At 41.6% G+C, this 22405-nt stretch overlaps 1 protein-coding gene across 2 annotated transcripts in view; it reads right to left on the bottom strand.

Moving 5' to 3' along the window:
* Positions 1-22067, bottom strand: part of ATG10 (autophagy related 10) — a 123333-nt gene extending 101266 nt beyond the window's left edge. Inside the window, exons 1-3 of one of the 2 annotated variants that reach the window (XM_024216761.2) lie at positions 21896-22067; positions 18749-18874; positions 13239-13355 (exon numbers count right to left, since the gene is read on the bottom strand). In XM_024216761.2, coding sequence (XP_024072529.1) covers positions 13239-13355; positions 18749-18874 — 243 coding nt within the window. In that variant the 5' untranslated portion in view covers positions 21896-22067. Of the gene's footprint in view, positions 1-13238; positions 13356-18748; positions 18875-21320; positions 21358-21895 lie in introns of those variants that run through there. The other variant, XM_029910956.1, reaches the window with a different exon arrangement.
* Between the last annotated feature and the right edge of the window lie 338 nt (positions 22068-22405).

Genomic DNA, 22405 nt, shown 5'->3' with positions numbered 1-22405 from the left:
ATGACTCTGGGGAACTCAGGAACTGGGGGGATTCACTGATTATTATTTGCAATGCAAGGTTAAGACTGACAGTGTCTCAAAGAGCTTGCTGGTGAGGTCGACAGACTGATGTGATAGGGCGCAGACACAAAGTTTAAATCCCAGGAAAGCTTTCTCTTGCTGAGGCAGAGAGGAAACGAATCGTGGTGTGTGTGTGTGTGTGTGTGTGAGAAATGTAACACTCTGCAAAGTCTACTTCTACTCCCATTCTGCCGTAAGAAGAGTGCCACAAGACAGTATTCATTTTGTTTCATATAGTAAACAAACTAGGGAAACACAATCTAGATGGAACTACTATAAGGTGGGTGAATAACTGGTTGGAAAACAATTCCCAGAGAGTAGTTATCAGTAATTCACAGTCAAACTGGAAGAACATATCAAGTAGGCTCCCACAGGGATTGGTCCTAGGTGGAGTTCTGTTCAATATTTTCATTAATGATTTAGATAATAGCATAGAGAGTACACTTATAAAGTCTGTGGACAATACCAAACTGGGAGGCGTTGCAAATGCTTGGAGGATAGGATTAAAATTCAAAATGATCTGAACAAACTGGAGAAATGGTCTGAAGTAATTAAGATGAAATTTAATAAGGACAAATGCAAAGTATTCCACTTAGGAAGGAACAACCAATTACACACATACAAAACAGGAAATGACTGTGAAATGACTGCCTAGGAAGGATTACTGCAGAAAGGGATCTGGGGTTCATAGTGAATCACAAGTTAAATATGAGTCAACAGTTAACACTGTTACAAAAAAAGCAAACATCGTTCTGGGATGTATTAGCAGGAGTGTTGTAAGCAAGACATGAGAAGTAATTCTTCCACTCTCCTCTGCAGTGATATGGCCTCAACTGGAGTATTGTGTTGAGTTCTGGGCGCTACATTTCAGGAAAGATGGGGACAAATTGGAGAAAGTCCAGAGGTGAGCAACAAAAATGATTACAGGTCTAGAAAGCATGAGCTATGAAGGAAGACTGAAAAAATTGGGTTTGTTTAGTCTGGAGAAGAGAAGACTGAGTGGGGACATGATAAATTTTCAAGTACATAAAACATTGTTACAAAGGGAAGGGAGAAAAAAGTATTCTCCTTAACCTCTGATGATAGGACAAGAAGCAAAGGGCTTAAATTGCAGTAAGGGAGGTTTACGTTGGACATTAAAAATCTTCCTAACTGCCAGGGTAGTTAAGCACTGCAATACATTGCCGAGAGAGGTTGTGGAATCTCTGTCACTGGAGGTTTTTAAGAGCAGGTTAGGCAAACACCTGCCAGGGATGGTCTAGATCAGCGGTTCTCAAACTGTGGATCAGGACCCCAAAGTGGGTCATGACCCCCTTTGAATGGGATCACCAGGGCTGTCTTAGACTTGCTGGGGCCCAGGGCTGAAGCCCGAGCCCCACTTCCCAGGGCTGAAGCCAAAGCCCAAGGGCTTCAGCCCTGGGCAGTAGGACTCAGGTTACAGGCCCCTTGCCTGGGGCTGAAGTCCCAGACCCTCAGCTTTGGCTCCCCTTCCTGGAGCTGTGGGGCTCGGGCTTTGGCCCCCCAACCCAGGAGAGTGGGGCTTGGGCGGGCTCAGGCTTTTTTTCCCCCTCTTGGGGTCATGAAGTAATTTTTGCTGTCAGAAGGGGGTCGTGGTGTAATGAAGTTTGAGAACCCCTGGTCTAGATAATACTTAGTCCTACCTTGAGTGCAGGGGACTGGACTAGAAGACCTCTTGAGGTCCCTTCCAGTCCTATGATTCTATAAGTTATAAAAAGGACAATATTATTATTATTTTTACAAATTAACAATTAGATGTTGGCTTTGCAAGTCTGGAACAAAGAGTGTGGAGGTCTGGCCATCCTATCTATTTATATTGTTCATTAAAATGTTTGCATATTCTTCCCTAACCTACAACATTACCTGCCAGTCAAAGGTGAACAAAACAGATATGTTGACTTGAAAGATGGATCTTAGAGTGCTCCTGAGTGCAGAACAGAGGCATGTAGCAAAATGCCATTATTGGTCTATGGGAGTGGGCACTGCCCTATATGATAGTTACAGCACATTACTGCACTACTACAACTTATTTTAGAAGAGTCAAAGAAAGGTATATGTAAGACTGGGAAAAAACAGGCATTCTGAGTCTCACTATAAACAGGAAACAGTTAACTTTAATTAGATTATATTTTTGGTAAAACAGTATTGGCAAACACTACATACTTTGTGGTTGTGAGTTCATGCTATAAACATCTGACAATAAGGGCTGGATTGTGAGATAATAATCTGCCCTGACTAAGGGGCAGTGCATTGTTGCAGTGTCTGTGCAGCAGTCCAGGAGTGAGATTGTGATTAGAGTGTCACAATCTTCCTCCTGGCTTCCCTGCTGCTCCAGGAACGGAGTTAACTGTGCAGTGTATACCTCGCACAGCGTACGCTGCATGACATGTTCTGGAGGTGGAGCTCTTTCCCACCCTTTCCACCCACTGCCCCCCAGCCCTGACTCAAAAGGCTGTATGTGAGAGAGAGAGAGAGAGAGAGAAATGTAACACTCTGCAAAGTCTGCTTCTACTCCTGTGCTGCTACCCAGGCTGTGAGTAGCTCATTTACACCTCTGTGCCCTGTGCTAGTCAGGGCACAATTTAGTCCTATATAATTTCTTCCCAAATATTTTATTGCTCAATTAAATGTAGAAAATCCCTGATCTTTACAACCCACTACTTTATAAGGGTAGATAATTCTAAGCACATCTAATTGTTTTTAGGAATGCTGATGATATTTTAACATTAATCCCATTCTTATCATATTTGACATCACTCTGTCAGTTTTAATTTATGTATTTATAGGGCTCTCCCTTTGTATTTTGTAAATCTCAATGAAATTAACATTAATCAATTCTGAGAGATTGTCACCAATGTAATTTTCACATGTACTGCTGAATTCTAAAGTAAAGTATGCTACTAAAACCAAAGCTATTAATAATAACCTAAAGCAATGATGCAAGTATGGAGAGTAAAGAGAGCACACAGCGATTAGAATTCAAAAGAAACAAACATTTCAGGCTTATTATGCAAGCCTGTACAATTGCGAGATAAAGCAAACTGTCAGAGTAAAATTCAGAGTAACATTGCTCTTTTATGTATTTTATTGAGCTTTTAGCCATGTGCCTACCCCCATTTAAGAGTTGTATTCAATAAAAACACTGCTAGGCTTCCACAGTCTGAAGCCTCTTTCAAATCCTGAACAATCCAGTTCTGGAGGCTTCACTGGGTAACTGTGTGGTGCAGTGGCTAGTCAGTGTTTCTATTAAACACAGATCTTTCAAGCTATGTAGCGACAGTTACCTTCCCAACACCAGATGAAAAATCATTTTATTATAGTGTATATTTTATAGTTTTAGCAAAATACAAAGATCATAGTGTAAATTCCAAAGCTCCAATTGCAATGAATCTATTGAATGGCTCCATATTTTTCCACAGTATATCCGTGCACATGAAACAGCATACAGGTAATTTGTTAAAAATGCATTATAGTTGTAACATTTTAAATAATACACAATAGGTCTCTGATGCCACAGGACTTAAAATAAAGAAGTGTCAACATGACTGTCACCTTCAGTACCTTTCCCAGATGCAGCATCTCAGATTTACTTTTTCTTTTCATTAAAAAGGTTAAACGATTCTGGAGCCACTAATCAGCGAGTTGTGGGGGGTATGTGTGTTGTTGTTTTTTAATTAATGGTGAAGGTTGACAATGGACAGAGGAGTATCAAAAGCTGAAGACAAGAAATATCTGGTTTTAGACCAGACTTAAAAAAAGAAATCACTACACAAGTATATATTTTTAAATTGAAATTTAAGGACAGTTTCTGATCTTTCACAAGTTCTTCCACTGGCATAACTGCCTGGATTGGACTCTCCAATTTTTGCTCACACATCTGAGGTTGCATGTGCTTAAGTCATGCATGTGCCCACTTAAAATCTGAGTCTGAGTATATTCTAGTCTTGCATAAAAGGACACTTCCCCCAAAAAACTGAGGGGAAAAGAAGAACGGATCATTTAGGTGTCAGATCTAAGATGTGACCTACATACGCCTGCAACTTTTGTATGGCATTATATGCAATTTTAGGGCAAATCAGCCTGAATATTTCATAGGCTGAATACCGGACCATCAATGGAGTCTAGCTGAGATTTAAAAAAAAAAATTACCACTTCAGAATAATGACATAATTCATTTAAAAAGACAGTTTTTCATACATTGATATAAGCAAACCATAGGGTGGGGTTTTTTTTGAAAGATAAATCCTTAGATTAAATGGCTTGCAGAATTAAACATAGACAACAATTTAAAAATCTCAGTCCAGACTTTCAAAAATGTTTGTCTCTCTAGGTTTGATATGGTTACTCATCACAATGGTATTTGTCCCCCTAAATAGTTCATATTTAACCTTAGGCACCCATTTTTGAAAATCTTAGAATATTAATTTTATATAGTAAACATTCTAAAAAGCACAAGAATCTATATTAAACAGACACTAAATTACACCCTCTGTATTTCTTTTTTAATGTCTTGATCACCAAGCCAAATTAGGAGGATTATAGTTACCTTTGTTATATCATTACTGTATTGGGCTTTCAAAATTCAAGTATTAGGAAAACTACCTTCACTTAACATAATCTGAATGATGCTTGCTTCATAAACAGGATGAGGTTTATTTACCAAGGGAGTTGAGGAAGGTATCCTGTTGAGATTATGCCTGTCTTCAAACCTCTACTACTATAACTGAACTGTCACATTCAGTTACAAAATTTGAATTAGAACTTTTTAAAAATTCGTTTGATGTGGAGTTTATTTGTTAATATTAAGTGACAGCTTTGAATGTTATGATAGCAGATAAAAAGTTGAAGTCACTCTACGCTAACATGCTAACTAGAGGGAGATCAATTTTGGAGGTCATACAATGTGCTTCAGTTCTCCCAAAAGCTTCATAATTAATTTATATATTTTCTTTGATATTCTTTCTAAGGTTTGTGGAAACTTATTAAGCATATTCTACTGGGTAAAACAGAACAAAAATCAAAGCATACTTAAAGATAGAGGAGAAACAAGATCAGAGCCCTACCACCCACAACGATAATCAAGCCAGGAGCATGTCATCTACCTGTCAAGGGCTACATGTGAGTGCTGTTACCCAGACTTGCCAGAGATAACAAAGTGACTGTGTCCTGGTATAGCGAAGTTTGGGAGGGGGAGAGAGCTGACCATGCTTACAGCTCTTCAGAAGAGCAGAAACATTTAGGCCATTCCATTAGAATTTAGACATTTCATCAAGAATGACACACTTAGGACTCCCCAGAGGCTGGGAATATGTGGTACATGAATTGCCACCTCCCTCTCTCCTCTGTCAACACAAAGTTTTTCCTTTCTTGAGATTTTTTTTCCAGGTCAAGGGAAGGGTGTAATGAGTATACTAAAGTTTCTTACAGTTTTGATGTTTCTTAAACAATATTATTCTTTTGTCATTTTTCACGGTAATACACGAGTTAATTAAATTCACACAGGATGTATTTTTCTGCGGACTGCTAAGGACTAAATCAATTCTCAGATTAATGCATTAACAAAATCACAAGTATCTGAGTGTTCTAAGCAGGGCATGAGATAACAGAGAAGATCTCAGTATATGGATCTTCTCAGGAAACAAAACAAAACAAAATCAAATATAATTTCTGTGTGGGGTTCCATCTCCCTGCCCCAATTTGATGTTCATTTCCAAAGAGTCATACAGACAGGAAAATGGACACTCCTGGAACGTGCTAGAAAAGAAAATGAGGAATGAACTCTAATTTGGAGGCAAATAGTGGCCCAGCTGGTGTGGCAGTGCAGGGGCATCAGGGGACGCAAGGCAATTTACCCCCTAATGCTGGCTAACTTTATCACAGGTATCAATGCAGAAGGGGAAGCAGGCTCTACAAATTCTAGATTCCTCACACGGATGGGCAGGAGGAGACTGAACAGAGTCTTGGCTCTCCTTCCCCATCCCATGACATGGCAGCTAGCATAGCTGTTCTGGGGAACATATGCTGTGCCAATAATAGATGCATCACAGTTTACTGCCTCCCCAGATCATCAGGGAAACAGGGTGGGAATTTGTGAGTCTCTGAGCAGCTTCAGGGGAAGTCGGGTTGCCCCTTACTCTGGGGTCCTGACAAAACCTCCATTATGCCCTTAATCGGTATAGAATACTTGATTTTTTTTCCTTTTATAAAGATCCCTTTTTCTATTCCTACGCAATGCTGGGTTCCATTACATGTATTTACATTTTTTTCTTAAGTACTGTTTGTTAGGCTTTTACTTCACATTTTTTACCATCTAACAAATACTGTGGTTGTGCAAATGTTTACATTTTTGTTCATCTTATTTACTTTTGCACAAAAAAGAGAGTTGTTTTTATTCTAAAAATACTGGTTTTGTTTGGAGAAAAAGGATTAATAATTACAGAGAATTGGGATTTTCACATTTATGTTGTTATATACAAAACAGCATAGCTGAACAGTTAGATTCACTCATATTCTGGAATACAAGAGAGATGTCTGAGGCAGTCCCACATTTTCTCATACAGGCGTATGGGATGGGCCCCATGTTAGAATAAGTATACAACTTTAACTAGACCAACTGTAAAGTGAATGCTCCATTTTCTAAAGGAGAGGACTGTTCTTGAGAATTCTCAACCTGCCTGCTGATTTATAAAGTAGCAATGACGGTAGCTTCAGAAATGGTTTCACAATGACTCCCTTCTTCTGAAAGAATTGAGGCAAACCACACACACAGAATTATTACTCCGAGTAACTGCTTCCGCTGGGCCATTTGACTAATAAGGAAAAAGAATTTACAAAATGAATCCAGGTTTCCCTATTTTTGCCCTTTTGAATGTAAGCTCCTCAGGACAGGACTGTCTTTATTTTGAGTCCTGTACAGTGCTTATCACACTGTCAGTACTTAATAAGACATAATCATAATAGTTCTGCCCTCACACCTAAAGTAAAGCTGTTAACATAGCATTTAATAAAAGCTAGGGATGGATTAAGTTGATGGTAAATACTGAAGCCTAGAATGAGGGGCACTATTTAAGTTCATTGGTCTACCCAGGCTCACAACAAAATAAGTGAAATATGATTTTGTGGCATTCTCTTTGGGGCAGGGTGTGATGAAGTGGGTATTTTCTGTAATAATAGACAAACAAATTTATTTGGGCATAAGCTTTCCTGGGCTAGAATCCTTCTCTGCACCCTCTTCTCTTCCATGTATTGGGAATATCTATTCCCCTGTACAGATCTCTGGAATTACAGAGGTTCTAAATTTACGCTTTCTTGCTGATAATCTTAATTTCATCTTTGAGAACCTCTTTTCTGAATTTCTCTACATCACTGCTACTAACATGAACCATGATCAAAGACTCCACCCCAACACTTATTAAAATATTATCTACATGCATTTCAGCAAATGATCTGAATCCTCTCATAGTAATCAGCCCAGATAGTTATATTCCTGATGTTAGCATCCCACCCCAGCCTGTTTACTAGATCCCAAGTCAGCAACCACCTCACTTCACAGATCTTAGGCACTTCACCCTCAATCAAAGTAAATGAGGTATATTTTGAGGAATGTTTTCAGTTTACTATTTTTTTAAATATAAGAAGTGCTGTTACAAATTAGGTGTTTTTGAGCACAGGTAATAAGACGTACAGAATCTTTTAAGGCATTTTAAATATTACATATTAAGATCCTGAAATATTATGTTGCTTGATATCTGGGTCCATGTTTTAGGACATTAAAAATTTAGCTCTGTAAACCATTTTTGTTTTTGACTTGTCAATCCCTCTAGAACTGGTGTTTCTCTTGAGAGTTAGACTCAATAGCTTTAAGTGGTGCTGATTCAAAACAATCACTCAAAGGGAGTTAATTCATTACAATAAAAAAGTACCAAGAATTTGGCACAATAGTCAGTTTCTGTTCAAAAGTAATTCAGTACATAAACAGTGATGGGTTCATGTAGGTCACAATTGAAGAATATTGTCAGAATTGTGAGAGATAACTAAATAACATCAGAGTGGTACCCATGTTAGTCTGTATTAGCAAAAACAACGAGGAGTCCTTGTGGCACCTTAGAGTCTAACAAATTTATTTGGGCATAAGCTTTCGTGGGCTAGAACCCACTTCATCGGATGCATGAAGTGAAAAATACAGGAGCAGGTATAAATACATGAAAGGATGGGGGTTGCTTTACCAAGTCTGAGGTCAGTCTAACGAGATAAATCAATTAACAGCAGGACACCAAGGGAGGAAAAATAACTTTTGAAGTGGTAGGAGAGTGGCCCATTACAGACAGTTGACACACCTTCTTGTCCTTTGTTTGGATATGGCGTCTTCCTTAGATCTTTCCGTGATGGACAGAAATAAAGTTGGTAACTTTCTGAAAGACTTTGTCCTTTCAACGTAAAAAACGAGTGCCCTTTGGAGATCCAGGGTATGAAGCATTGCTTCTCATTTGTTCCCACTAGGTTTTGGGAAGAATGATGGGAGATGGATTGGTTGATTCAAATGGAATGATGAAACTATTTTAGGTAGAAATTTGGGATGTGGTTGTAGGGTAACTTTGCTTTTGAAAAATATTGTGTATGAGGCATGTGCCATGAGGGCCTCCAGTTCTCCTACTCATCGGGTAGATGTGATAGCGACTAGAAAGGCCACCTTCATTGAAAGATGGAGAAGTGAACATGTCGTTTGTGGCTCAAAAGCCCCCCCTCCCCCAGGCATTGCAGTACCAGATCCCATGATAGAGTAGGGGCTCGTATTGCAGGATAAAGGTTACAAAGACCCTTTTATTGGTAGCGTTTTGTGGTAGGGTGTGCAAAGATCAAAAATTCATCCACTTCGTGGTGGAACGCCGTGATTGCTGTGAGGTGTGCCCTGTTAGAGCTCACTGAGAGACCAGATTTCTTGAGTTCCAACATGTAATCCAATAAAGGAGAGGTAGTTGCTATTATTTGCCTATTCTGGCACCATGTATGGAATCTCTTCCATTTGCGCAGGTTGATATATCATGTAGTAGACCTTCTGCTGTTTACCTCCTCTGAACAGATCATTTCATTGTCTCGGAACCATGGAGTTGCCATGCCTTCAGGTGTTTGATGACAAATATCATTTCTGACATATGGCCTAACAGTTGGAGGTAGGTCCTGGCCGATGTCTGTGGGCTGGCTTGCGTTATAGCAATTAGGTGGACTAGAGTGGAAGCTACAGCCTCTCTGCCCAGATTTACCAGAGGGTCAAGGTAGGCCCCCAATGAACTCCAGTCTCTGCACAGGTGTGAATGTTGATTTGTTTGTTTGTTTGTTTGTTCGTTCATTTGTAGGCGTAGCTGTGTCTTTTCGGTAGCTGCTAGGGCCCCTTCTTGAATTGAGGCTTTGAGTAAGCACTTATCATCCAGATAGGAGAATATTATGACCCCTCGTCTGCAGAGATGAGCTGCCACCACCGCAAGAACTTTTGAAAATCCCCTTGGAGCCATAGATAAGCTGAAAGGGAGTACTTTGGAGTGGAAACAATCTGTTCCCAGAGCAAATCTGAGAAACCACCTATGTGAGGGATGTATCGTTATGTGGAAATATGCATCCTGGAGGTCGAGGGCCTAGTGCTGGAATTATTGTTGCTAGCATGACCATCCTGAATCGCTGGGTCTTCCTGAATTTGTTGAGTCTTCTTAAGTCGAGAAAATCCTCCAGTTTTTTTTCTGGGTTAGAAAATAATGGCAGTAGAAACCCTTCCCTCTGTGTTGTGTTCGTACTGGTTCTACTGCGCCTAGGCATACAAGACGGGTTTACCTCCTGTCACAGTAGGTGTTCGTAAGAAAGGGTCCCTGAAGACGAATGGGGAAGGAGAGTGGGGAGGGGGGGATGAAGGTAAATTGGATGGAATAGCCAGTCTCGATTTCTAATACCCATTGTCTGATGTGATGTTTTGCCATGCTGGATGGAAAGGAATTAGATGGTCTCTGAATGGATGGATGGTGTCAGATGGGTCCAGCAATAGAAAAAGTGGAAGGTGTCTCTGGTCCTCGACCAAACCCTCAAAACTGTTGTTTAGAGGGAGGCTGCTGAGACGTTGAGGGCTGAGAAGGGATTGGTCTCCGCCTTGCAGGTCTCTGCCTCTACCTCTGAGGCTGGGTGTAGGGCACGGATCTAGATCTTTGTGTCAAGTAATACTTCCTCTGTTTTTTCTTTTGTGTAGGTGTGTATATGCCCAAGGATCTCAAAGTCACTCTGGAGTCCTTCAATGTGTGAAGGAACTCATCTGTTTTGGCTGCAAACAACTTGGGGCCTTCGAACAGGAGATCATCAACAGTTAATTGTACCTCTTTGGGAAAACCTGAGAGGTGGAGCTAGGAAGCTTGTTGCATTACTAAGACCATGACGATGGAGTGTGCCACCATGTTTGTGGAGTCCAGTGAAGTTTGTAAATCTGTGCAAGCTAGGAGTTGACCCTTGTATATGAAAGCTTTAAATTGTTCCTTTTTGTCCTCAGGTATGTGCTCAATAAAGTCAGACATTTTTGAGTAACTGGAGTGATTGTATTTGGCCATTAATGCTTATAGTTTGCAATCCTGAACTATAGGGTTGCTGAAGAGTAAACTTTACAACCAAAAAGATCCAATCTCTTGAAGTCCCTGTCATATTGGGTGGATCAGGAATGGTGTTGTTTGCTCTGCTCGTTCACGGTCTCTACCACCAGAGAGTTTGGCGTAGGATGTAAAAATAGAAATTCCATCTCCTTGGAAGGGACATAATATTTTTTTTATTCGCTCTTTTAGAGGTGGGTGGAATTGTTACTGGGGTCTGCCAGATGGTCGTGGCTGAGTCCATGAGCACCTTGTTTATTGGGAGGGCAATCTTGGAAGAGACTGAAGTCTGGAGGATGTCCAACAACTTATGTTGGGACTCCGCAGCTTTTTCCAGCGATATCTTCAGTGACTCTGCGATCCTTTTAAATAGTTCTTGGAACTGTTTAAAGTCATCCCCCATTGTGGAGAAGGGGGAATAATAGCTTCATCCAGACAGGAGAATGAAAAAGTGGCAGCTGGGGTGACTTCCTGAGTTGAAGTCTCCTCCAGTTCCTCGACTGCCTCTTCCGGAGGTTCAGAGGGTGATGGAGCATGCCTTGACCTCTCCTTGTGTGGACTGGGAGGCTTAAGATAGTGTTGGCGGTACACTGCCAATGGGTCTCAGTAAGGCCATTGTGGTGGGAATGGCATTAGTGGCAGCATCCATAGGTGTATATACCATCCTTGGGTTTCAGGTCTGGGGTGGTATTCATGTTTCTCTAGTGGACCTGGTCTGGTAGCTGTGTGGGTAGGCAAGGAGTGATGGGAGGAGTAGATTTCCTCTTCCATCATCATCATCATCATCATCATCATCCTTGTTGCTGGATAAATGAGGAGCTGATATGGGTAGTGTGGTAAGTTGGCACGGTATCAAGCATGCTGGAGTAAGGTCAATACCGATGAGTGGAGATTCCGGTGCTGAGAAGACTAAAAGGTCTTTATTTCAGACAAATTGCTGTGGTACCGAGAGCATCGGTACTGAGGAGGGTGTTTTTGGTAGTACCAGTGCCTTTACCATGGTTGCCGGTGCTGAGGATCGTGCGCTATACGCTGTGGAGGCAGAAGGTGGCGCCACAGACTTTAGCGCTGCTGCACTGCTCAGTGCCACATGTGTGAGTAGCTCCAGCAGTACAGAGGCAAGGATGGTAGGTTTCCCTTTTGTGCCTTTTTCTGAGCCAGCTCACTTAGGGTCTTTGGCTCACATGGTAACCGGATACTGGACGGTCCCGCTACCTCAGAAGTGGATGGTCTCGGTGCAGTTGGTACCAATGGGGGCTGATGGGTCAGGGATTGTCTCTTTTTGAAGGGTTCCCAAGAAGGGGAGGTCAGAACCAGTTTCTTTGTTGGAGTGCTCCTTCCTCTGAGAGAATGGTGGGGAACCTCTGTCAGATGCCACTGTTGGAGACCAGTGCCCAGGAGGGGTCCGTGATCCCAGATCGGACGCTGGACACAGAGACTTCTCCATCATGAGGAATTTTAGCTGTAGGTCCCTTGCTTTCCTGGCACAAGCCTTCAGATTGAGGCAGTGGGAGCATTTATGTGGAACGTGTGTCTCACCAAGGCAGCAGACACACTCTGAATGCCCATCAGAAACTGGGATTGACAACCGGCAAGTGAGGTAACATTTAAAATCCGACAGAGGGTCCTGTGGCACCTTTAAGACTAACAGAAGTATTGGAGCATAAGCTTTCGTGGGTGAATGCCCACTTCATCAGACGCAAGTAATGGAAATTTCCAGAGGCAGGTATAAATCAGTATCAAAAATCAGATCACATTTAAAAAATTTCATTCTGAGCTCAGTGAAAAATGAGGACCTCCAACTTTACTTTACCTTTTTAAAAGTTTTTTTTTTTTTTTTTAAAGCACTATATATAGTAAAAGCTTTGTTATCTGGCATGTTGGGGGAATAGAGCATGCTGGTTAGTCAAAAATTCCAGTTAACTAAGAGTTATATGGAGGGAGGGAGTTTGGGTGTGGTTGGTAAAGTGCCAGATAACACAGATTTTACTGTATAAAAAATTGATACCACAATGGAAGTGATTTCCATTTCTCTCTCCCTCTCTAAGATATTCAAAAATATTCACAATTCATATACTGACTTACTTCAGTAAATATCAATATTTACTGTCCCTCAAGGTAATTGACCTCATATTTTGCTTTGATTAATATTTATCTCTTAGGTAAGTAAACCTTGATGTTCAGTTTTTTTAAAAAGTGAATATTTCCTTAATATTGGTAGATCATGGTACAAATAAGTACCATCCTTCCATGATGAGGCTGTATATGTGTATTACAGATTTTAGTGAATTACATTATTGCCTCTCTGTTTCCTCCCCAATTCATGTATAAACTGGAAGGAAGAGGATAAGATTTTACATGAAGATTGTTCAAACTCACTGATCATTCAAGACCTGAATATTCTGACAACATGCTAGTATACCAGGTACCAAAGTGGGTTTTGTTGTTTTGTTTTCTAAACAACAATAGAAAAAACGTTTTGCTCATAATTTATTTTATATACACAAGTTTTAAAGGCAAATCAATACAGAAAGCTGTATTTACCTCAACATGTGTCAATGTTTGCTCATCACTTTCCTTAGTGCTGTCCTTGAAAATTGATGGGGCATTTCCATTTTTCATTTGGAAGTGTGTTTTACTCATATAGCCATCAGGAAAGTCCTGTGCTCAGAAAATACAAACCAAAAACATTTTCAGTAATCATTTAAATATGCAAAGTTCTAACTGCTACCACCATTCTACAGAATAAATAAAACACAGAATTCTGGCACCAATGCTTGGCATAATGAAGTTCTGAACCTGCTGGTAGAGGGGTCCAAACTGCATAATCTGCAGTATCCCCTGATGGCCAGTTCAGAGCAATTCTAACAGCTTTAGAGGAGGCCAACTGCCCCACTAATTAAAATAAAATGTGATACAGCTGCTAAAATAATGCATCAGTGCTAGATATCTGTGTACCCGAAGGGGTGGCACAAGAAAGCTATTGGAAAACATTGTATTGAGGTCTGGAAGAGAGTTGAGCAGCTGAGGGCATAGGTGGAAGGTGTCAGGAGACAGACAGAAAGAGCAACATAGTCAAAGTCATTTTTAGTACACCTCTACCCCGATATAACGCTGTCCTCGGGAGCCAAAAAATCTTACCGTGTTATAGGTGAAACCACGTTATATTGAACTTGCTTTGATCTGCCGGAGTGTGCAGCCCCGCCCCCCCGGAGCACTGCTTTACCGCGTTATATCCAAATTCGTGTTATATCGGGTTGCGTTATATCGGGGTAGAGGTGTATCTGACACCAAAAATTTTTTTCCCCAGGAACAGAATCATAAGACGACTATTCGAACAAAATGGCATGAACTATGTACAATTCAACCCCAGGTGGGGAAATTGTCCCATTTGCACCAAGTGGGCCTAACGTGTATTGGATGAAAATAGACTCTTCTAAGAATTAGAGTGCTGATGACATTAAAAAAAACTAACTATTAATGTTCTTAAAACTGCAACAGAGAGGAATGCCTGAAGCCCACTACCAGTAAAGCCCTTGAATGCTCATTAAAATCTAGATCTGATCTAAAACCTTTTGCATATAAAAAGACAGTTACATAATATTAAGATAACATCTATAAAAACAGTGAAAGCAGAACAGGGGTTGATGGTTAAATTAAACAAGACACTTAGCATCTCTCTCTACTGGAGGTTTCTGCCAAGTGCAGCTACATTGATGTAGTCAATGCAAACCCATAGGATAGATAAGGTGTACCGGTGTAAGAGAGGGCTCACACTGGTACCACTTACCTGTGTAAATTCACAGGTTATGTGACACCAATTCATGCCCTATTTTGCACTGGTGCAGTATATCTATAGTAAGGATTTGTACCTGCATACCTACAACCATGTAGTCACACTAAAACAAATTTCCCTAATCTTCAGCAAACTCCTAGGGTTAATTTGGATTTTTCCCTCTTGGGTTGCATAACCTCACACACAGAAGGTCAGAACTGAGGTGAGGGGACCAAATTAACCCTAAACATGCTCTCATTTTGATCATTTGGATGATTAACAATTTTCATCTATTTTTATAGATCAGCTTTTTTCATTTAAACCACATACAAGCATGATACAAGTACTTTACAACATATGGGCATTTACACCACTGCCTTGCACAGGGACCATTGCAGAGCTTCACTTCTCCATAAGGGGCATTCAAGAGGAGAGTTTGCCTCAGACAAGCACAGTTTCTGCAAGTGCACAGATCTCTGGTGTGCAGAACAGCAATCTGCTCCATCCTTTAAGAGAGAACAGCCTGGGCCTCAGACTTGGGGAAGATGAACATGGCCATGATGACCCTTCCTAGGCTTCATTCCCTTTTTACCATAGGTATTGTGATAGGTCCTTGAACAACTGCACAAGGGTGGAGAAAGACTTTTGGTGGGTTTCTCCACACCCTGATATACATCCTTTAAAATGAGTTTGTCAATTAGAAATAAGACATGGGAGAACATGTTAATAATGGATTGCTGGAAAATGCACACTCTGAAAGGCAGCAAAAATACATGGAGAACAATAAATAGTATCTGCAAGCTAAGGACTTATTTCTCAAAGAAAACAAATAAATTGGGGTTTTATTAGCTGTTTCATTACATTTTATTTTAGACAAACAAACACAGACAGCATATGTGCAACATCTGATGTAAAAGGATTCCATTCAAAACAGTCTCTGAACAAAACTCATTAATGTAGCATTAAATTGCTTGACAAGGCTGCAAATTTAACTATAATTTAACTCTTTGGTTAATCTACCATTTCTGACACAGTTTAGTTCGTTTATTCTGATCTTTAAATCAACATGTGTTCCATTCTAACACATTCATTCTGTCTTGTCTTTTCTACGATATTACAAAATATATTTAACTGCAGCATCTGTTATGGGCTATTTATGTGCTTTGTTCTTATCAAGTTTCATACCTGAAACAAGATGATAATGCTGGTTATATATATTTTTGTTAGTAAACTTTTAACACAGATATTTGAAAAATTGCCTTGCTCTTAGCTTCTCTTGCTGCCATGCTATATTTGTCTTCCCACTAAATCTCAGTGAGCCAAATTCACTGACAGTGTGCTTATGCATGGGGTGTTCCTGATGGCAGAAAGAGCTGCACCCTCAGTTTTCAAGTGCCATAAGGGCAATCCAAAAGGTGGACAGAAATGACTGAAAAACTAGGCCTGACCTGAATAGCCAGAGAGTCCACTTAAGTGGCTTTCTGGAGAATTTTCTATTTGTGGACCTCCTCGAGAGCTGCACCAGGCAATTAAACCTGCCTACATGGGCAGAAAATCTTTGGGGAAGAGAAGTGGAAGAAATACCACCTGCCCTCCACAGGGTTGAATTGCCCAGGGGAGAGGGGTACAATGAGCTCTGATGGAGCAGGGGTGGGCATGTAATATATACTTCCCTGAACCAGCTTTTCCTGATGGGTGAAGAAGGAGCCCAACCTCTCTGCATGTTTCCAAACTCTACAGCCTGTAATTTCCCTGGAAGATATACCTGTAAAAGCCAGGAACCTGTGGAGTTAGTATTCTCTATATTTTATACCAGCAAGGTGGTGGGAAGGCACCTCTTGCCACCACTAGGCGTAGGGGACCCAAGAAAGATAAGCATCTCCCATGTTACAGAGCCTCTCTAGTACAACGTATATTTATGTATAAATGAATCAATACACCTGTAGGGACTTTTCTCCTCAAAATAAGGGAAGACAGTTCGCCTGTACTTAAATTGGCTTATAAATAAATGTAGATCATAATATATTTGGGTCACAATAGCCTTTGACATGGTTACTCGTGACTACATGGGGATGAGATTAACCTATTTGCCTATTAAATAAAATTTATAATGAAAGCAAATGCATACATGGCTTTGGCAGAGTAGATGTAACTGCCTAATTTGTGCAATATTCAGTATTACTACCCAAATTCAGCTTCATCAGGTCTATAGGTGATGCACTCCTACACTGCAGGTTGTAGTTCTCCCTTGACAAGAGAGGGTCATAACATAATATGGACCTCACCCTCCACATCTATACGTACAGGGTTTTGCTTAGACCAGGTGAGTTTATGACATGATAGCCTAATTCACAAAGTTGGATGCTTTATCATTTAAATTTAATTTCTACTGAATTCATGAACAGTTCTACAACCCTGACTTGCATGAGTAGTCTCGCTGACATCAAAGAGACTATTCATGTGAGTATGGAATGCAGGAATGGGCTCCAAGTAAATGACATCAGCAACATTAAGAGTACACCAAACTGTTCCTGACACATATATATATTTGGGGGAGGGAGGGGAAAGGGAACAAAAAACCTGTCTATTACCCATTCTGCTTTAAGACACTCATCTCTTTCAAGGGAAATTTCCTCCCCTGATTATCACTGAATAAATGGATGTTCTCCATGGCCAAGTTTTATCACAATCTGGAATCACAGAGTCGCCAACTTGGCCCATTAAAAAAAAATCTCACCATTTTTTATATGTGAGAACAAAAAATCTGTCTCATTTCACTATTTTCAGCCAAGCTTCTATTTCACAGAAAGTTCAAACTTTGACCCAAGTATTGAATTCCTGGTAGAGGCTTAGAGCATCTTTCTGTTCTGAATAAACTCCTCAGACACATAGCCTTGGACTGAAATCTAAGGTTTCAAATGGCTGCCTATATGAAAGGGTGCATTGTAACTCTTTTGCTAATATTTTCACTCTTTTAAAAAAATGTGATTTAAAGAGAAATTGCAATTTGTGGCTGATGCCATGTTCTTCCTTTTTACCAGAGTCCTACCTTTTTTGCAGTGAGAGTCTTAAATTCTAGTTTACAAATTCTAGTGTATAAGGAAAGTATTGTCACAGATCTACAAGCCTTCAATATATTTTAAAATATTATAAAGATGACTTTAAACATTGCACATGGTTTTCTCCAAAGTTTTAGAAAAGGATGGAGAGGGACTAAGCCACTAAATAGAATTACTGGTTTAGTTTCTCAGCTACAGCCATCTTTGCATTTTCTAATTCTGTGTAAAGGGCCAAGCCCTCTGATGTGTGTGCTAGAGCAGCCTGGGAGATGTTCTATCGCAACAGTTTTCAACCAGGAGTTCGGGCCCCTCTGGGGTGCTGCGAGCAGGTTTCAGGGGATCCTTCAAGCAAGGCTGGCATTAAACTCACTGAAGCCCCGAAGCACAGGGCTGAGGCCATGGGCACTGAGCCCTGCCACCCAGGGCTGAAGCTGAAGCCTGAGCAACTTAGCTTCATGGGGCCCCTTCCCTGCTTGCTACCCCCTAACGCCAGTTCTGACTTTTGTAGACACAGGTGGGCCATGGAGTTTTTATAGCACTCTGGGGGAGGGGAAGACAAGGTCAATAAGGCAGACCCGGCACAGAGAAGCTGGGAAGAAGGTGGATTAGAAGTTGCTATGCATGCAGTACCTCACAAAATGTATCTTGTTACCCTTGAGTGATCCACTCATGCCTAACTACCCCAGGTTTAGGTTCTGTATCCAGCAGTGTGGCACAAAATTTTCATACCAGAGAAGGGAATCTGGGCCAATGTGTTCAGTGATGAATGGAAAAGATTTATAAATGAAAATGGCAAATTACATCTGAATGGCTCATTTTGATATTGTCTTCAACTAAGTTAAAAGTAGGTGAGAAGTTTTCAGACAAGGAAAATGTTTGAGGGCAGAAAAAGAAACTGGATTGGAGAGGCTTCATGGTTGAATGAGACTAGGAGTCAGGAGACCTCGATTCTAATCCCAGTGTCCCAGTAACCTGCTGTGTGATTTTGGGGAAGTCACTTCACCTCTCGGTGCCTCTCTTTATCCTCCCACCCTGTGTTTGTCTTGTTTATTTAGGTCATAAACTCTTCAAGGTGAGAAAAGTCTCTCATTATCTGTTTTCACAATGCCTCGCATAATGGGGCACTGCGTTTGGGGCTTGGTTGGCTTGCCAACCTGTACGACATGAAGGAAAACCTTGCAACAATAAGTTTTTATTAAATATCAAATGACTGCCCATACCTTTATACTTTTCCACTCCCAACCATCTCCTATTTGCTGTGAATGTTTAATGAACTCTGCACAACACTGCTTGAATCTATTTTCTTCCAGATAGAAGTCATCTTCAGTATCCAAGTTAAGTGACATCTGCACAGAAAATGGAATGTTAGTATTGGCAGCTGCAATGAAAACTACAAATAATTTGTGCTGATTTTATATATATAAGGTATACAAGCAATTCAACAGTAAAATAACCAGTACATCAACAATTTTAAATAAATATTTTTGTTTCTTAAACTAAAATAAAGATTTATTTCTTTGATTGTAAGGTCTTTACAGAAGGGACTGTGTCTTATATGATTCCAATCCTGCACATACTTCCACCTATGAGCAACTTTACAAATATGAGTAGTTCTAGTAAGACCAAACTATCATATAAATTCTAGAGGCAGGCCCTCAACACTTAATAAGGGGGTTTTCCCAAAGAAAGGGCCCAGCCCTATAAAATGCTGAGCACTTCCTGTGAGATGTGAGTGCTCTGAACCCTCATTAACACCAAGAGTAGTTGAGCATTCTTAGCACTTCTCAGGACAACACATTGCACGACTAGGCCCCATCGGTCAAATCCTGGTCCCATTGAAGTCAAAGGTAAAACTGCTGTAGGTTTCAACAGGACATGACCGCCCAGTGTGCCACTACGGCCAAAAGAGCTAATGTGATCCTGGGATGCATAAACTGGGGAATCTTGAATAGAACGTTCCTTTACCTCTATATTTGGCACTAGTGTGACCGCTGCTGGAATACAGTGTCCAGTTCTGGTGCCCATAGTTCAAGAAAGATGTTGGTAAATTGGAGAGAATTCAGAGAAGAGCCATGAGACTGATTAAAGGATTAGAAAACGTGTCTTATAGTGATAGACTCAAAGAGCTCAGTTTATTTAGTTTAACAAAGAGAAGGTTAAAAGGTGACTTGATTACAGTCTATAAGATATACAAATATTTTATAATGGGCTCTTCAGTTAAGCAGAGAAAGGTATAACACAATCCAATGGCTGGAAGTTGAAGCTAGACAAATTCAGACTGGAAATAAGGCATACATTTTTGACAGTGAGGATAATTAAGCATTGGAACAATTTACCAAGGGTCATGGTGGATTTTCCATCACAGACAATTTTTAAATCAAGATTGGATGTTTTTTCTAAAAGATCTGCTCTAGGAATTATTTTGGGAAAGTTCTATGTCCTGTGTTATACTGGAGCTCAGACTGGATGATCACAATGGTCCCTTTTGACCTTGGAACCTATAAATCTAGGACCAGGATTTTGCCCTAAAGCAACATTATTTGAACAAAGTTATAAAAAAAGTTAAATATTACAATGGTAACTCAAATTAGGAAATAAAGTCTATCTTCAAACTGATATAAATTCCTTGGGAACAGACTGTGGGATAGATTCTCTGCTGGATGTAACAGAAGAGGGATACTGCAAGGGAGCAGATAATGTGTCGGCCCCAGCAGAGATTAAAGCATTCCTCAAACTATCAATGTACTTTAATTAACGCTGGCTGGTTATAGCACGCAAGTGCCATCTACCAGTTGCAGATTGCCAGAATACAACATGATTCAACCACACCCTCTCCCCACCCACCTATAGGAGAGGTTTTAAGGGGATGGTGCAGATGCTAGATGGGGAGACATGGCCAGTTTACAACCTCTTGTAGCACAAAAACTGGCTCTGTGTTTTTATGCTTTCTATAAGACATCATGAGCCCCTAAGGTGCTATATACAAATATTTAATGATAAAATAAATAAATAATAATAAATAATTATATATCATATGTCTGGGCAGTAAACGTGGGCTGACAGCCATACCTTCTCAGAGGAGGTGCTCAACAGCTAGCAAGATCTAGCCCTAAATCACTAAACTCCCACTCTCCCCACATAACAAATGTATTTATATAATTTAAACCACATTATTTACAGTGTGAATGAACCAAACCTTTCTCTATATGTTTCCTAGACGTGAGAAGAGGAGAGCAAAGGAAAACTATATATGATTAACATGTCAGTGATTCCTAAGTTTTTCATTCTATTCGATCAAAGATGCAAAACAGCAATTAAGTACAATGCATGTAAAGATCCTGAAGTTCTAATGAACATTTTAAATAGAACTATGTGTTTTAGTAAACACCTAGGGTAGGTTAAGGCATACCCTAGGGCAGAGGAAGAAACGAAGGGGGAGAGAAATACTGTGGTGAGCATGGGGGAGACAATCTGGATGGGGAGAAGAATAGAGAGAAGGAAAGGGAGGTGAGCTTTTCGAAGCACGGGAAAGGAATGACCCTGCACACAACAAGGTACAAAAACAGGCAGGCCCCAAGGGAAATGCACAGACAGAGGAACGGGTCTCAATATCCTCGGGACTCCGTCTAGACACAGGATGGGGAGTATACAGGGTGCAATTTATAAACACGGGGTGGGGATATCCTGGGTGAAGTCACAGTGCATCGGGACCCAGCATGGGGAGGGAGTCCCTCGGGACACCGGGCGGGAGAGGCAGCACGCTCGCAGAGCACTGCCCGCACTGCCACATACCGCTGACAGCACTGCGCCCCTCCTCCGCCAACTGCCAGTCTCATCAGGTGGGGACACTCAGCAGGCTCCTCCCCTCCCCGCTCCGCAAGGGAACGGCCCGGCTCAGGCAAGCGTTACAGAGGCAAGGCCAGGAACCCCAACGCAGCCTGCTGCGCATGCGCCCACGCCCATTATGAGCAGCAAGGCACAGAGCGCGAGTGTCCGCGCGGGCAGGTTTGGGCGGAGCGGAGCCTGGTGAGGAGCCTAGCGATTAGGAGGCGTCCGGCTGAGGCGCCCCGGTGTCCCCCAGCCAGGCCTTGGGAGAGCCCCGCCCCCTCCGGGGGCAGCGTTAGACATGAGCTGAGGGACCAACCGCTCGGGCCCTCGCCTCGGCAGCCCTGGGCTCGCGCTCTGGCTGTGCCCAACCTGCCTTTCCCTAGCGGCAGGACGTGCCGAGCTCCGGGGCGGCCTGGCACAAGGGCAGGCGAGTCCCGCCCAAACCCCCTTCCTGCTCCAGGTGACCTGGGGCCTCCCGGTCAACCCCAGCGTGTGGCGCGATCCGCGAACACACCGACTGGCCCCTCTGCACAGCTCACCTCGTAGCGAATAGCGGGTGAGCGCAGAACGTGCGTCCCGGCTCGCAGCGGCCCCGGCGTAGGCTTAGTACCGGGGAGAGGAGGAAGTTCTGCTTAGCGAGGAAACGTGGCCCCGCTATTTCTGCCTTCCCCCAGTCGCGGTGCCCATAAGGCCCAAGCCCTGATCCCGCACTTCAGAATGCTTGGGAGGCTCAATGGAGTCACAGCAGCAGGCAGCAAGTTCAAAGAGCTCTGGCCTGTGACTCGCGCCCAGCCCCATGTGAGCAGCACATAGAATGTGAGCCTTTTGAATTATTATTCTTTCTAAGCAGTGTACTCCTTTTTTTTTTTTTCCAAAAAAAAAAAAAGTGTCGTGCAGTCCTTGAAGCTGAATCCTCTGTCAGTTCGCAGAACGATTCTCTGAATAAAGGAAGTTTCCCCACATTAGATTATAACTTTCAAGTTACCACCAGGCTGGCATCAACTGGAAGTAGTGAGCCTACTATAGGCCAAATGTTCTGTATCCTGTTA

This window comes from Terrapene carolina, unplaced genomic scaffold, assembly GCF_002925995.2.
Source record: "Terrapene carolina triunguis isolate 2854851 unplaced genomic scaffold, T_m_triunguis-2.0 Scaffold69, whole genome shotgun sequence".
In the NCBI taxonomy this organism is placed as follows: domain Eukaryota; kingdom Metazoa; phylum Chordata; order Testudines; family Emydidae; genus Terrapene; species Terrapene triunguis.
The sequence above is the reverse complement of the archived record's forward strand: the minus strand, read 5'-3'. Positions and strand labels throughout refer to the sequence as shown.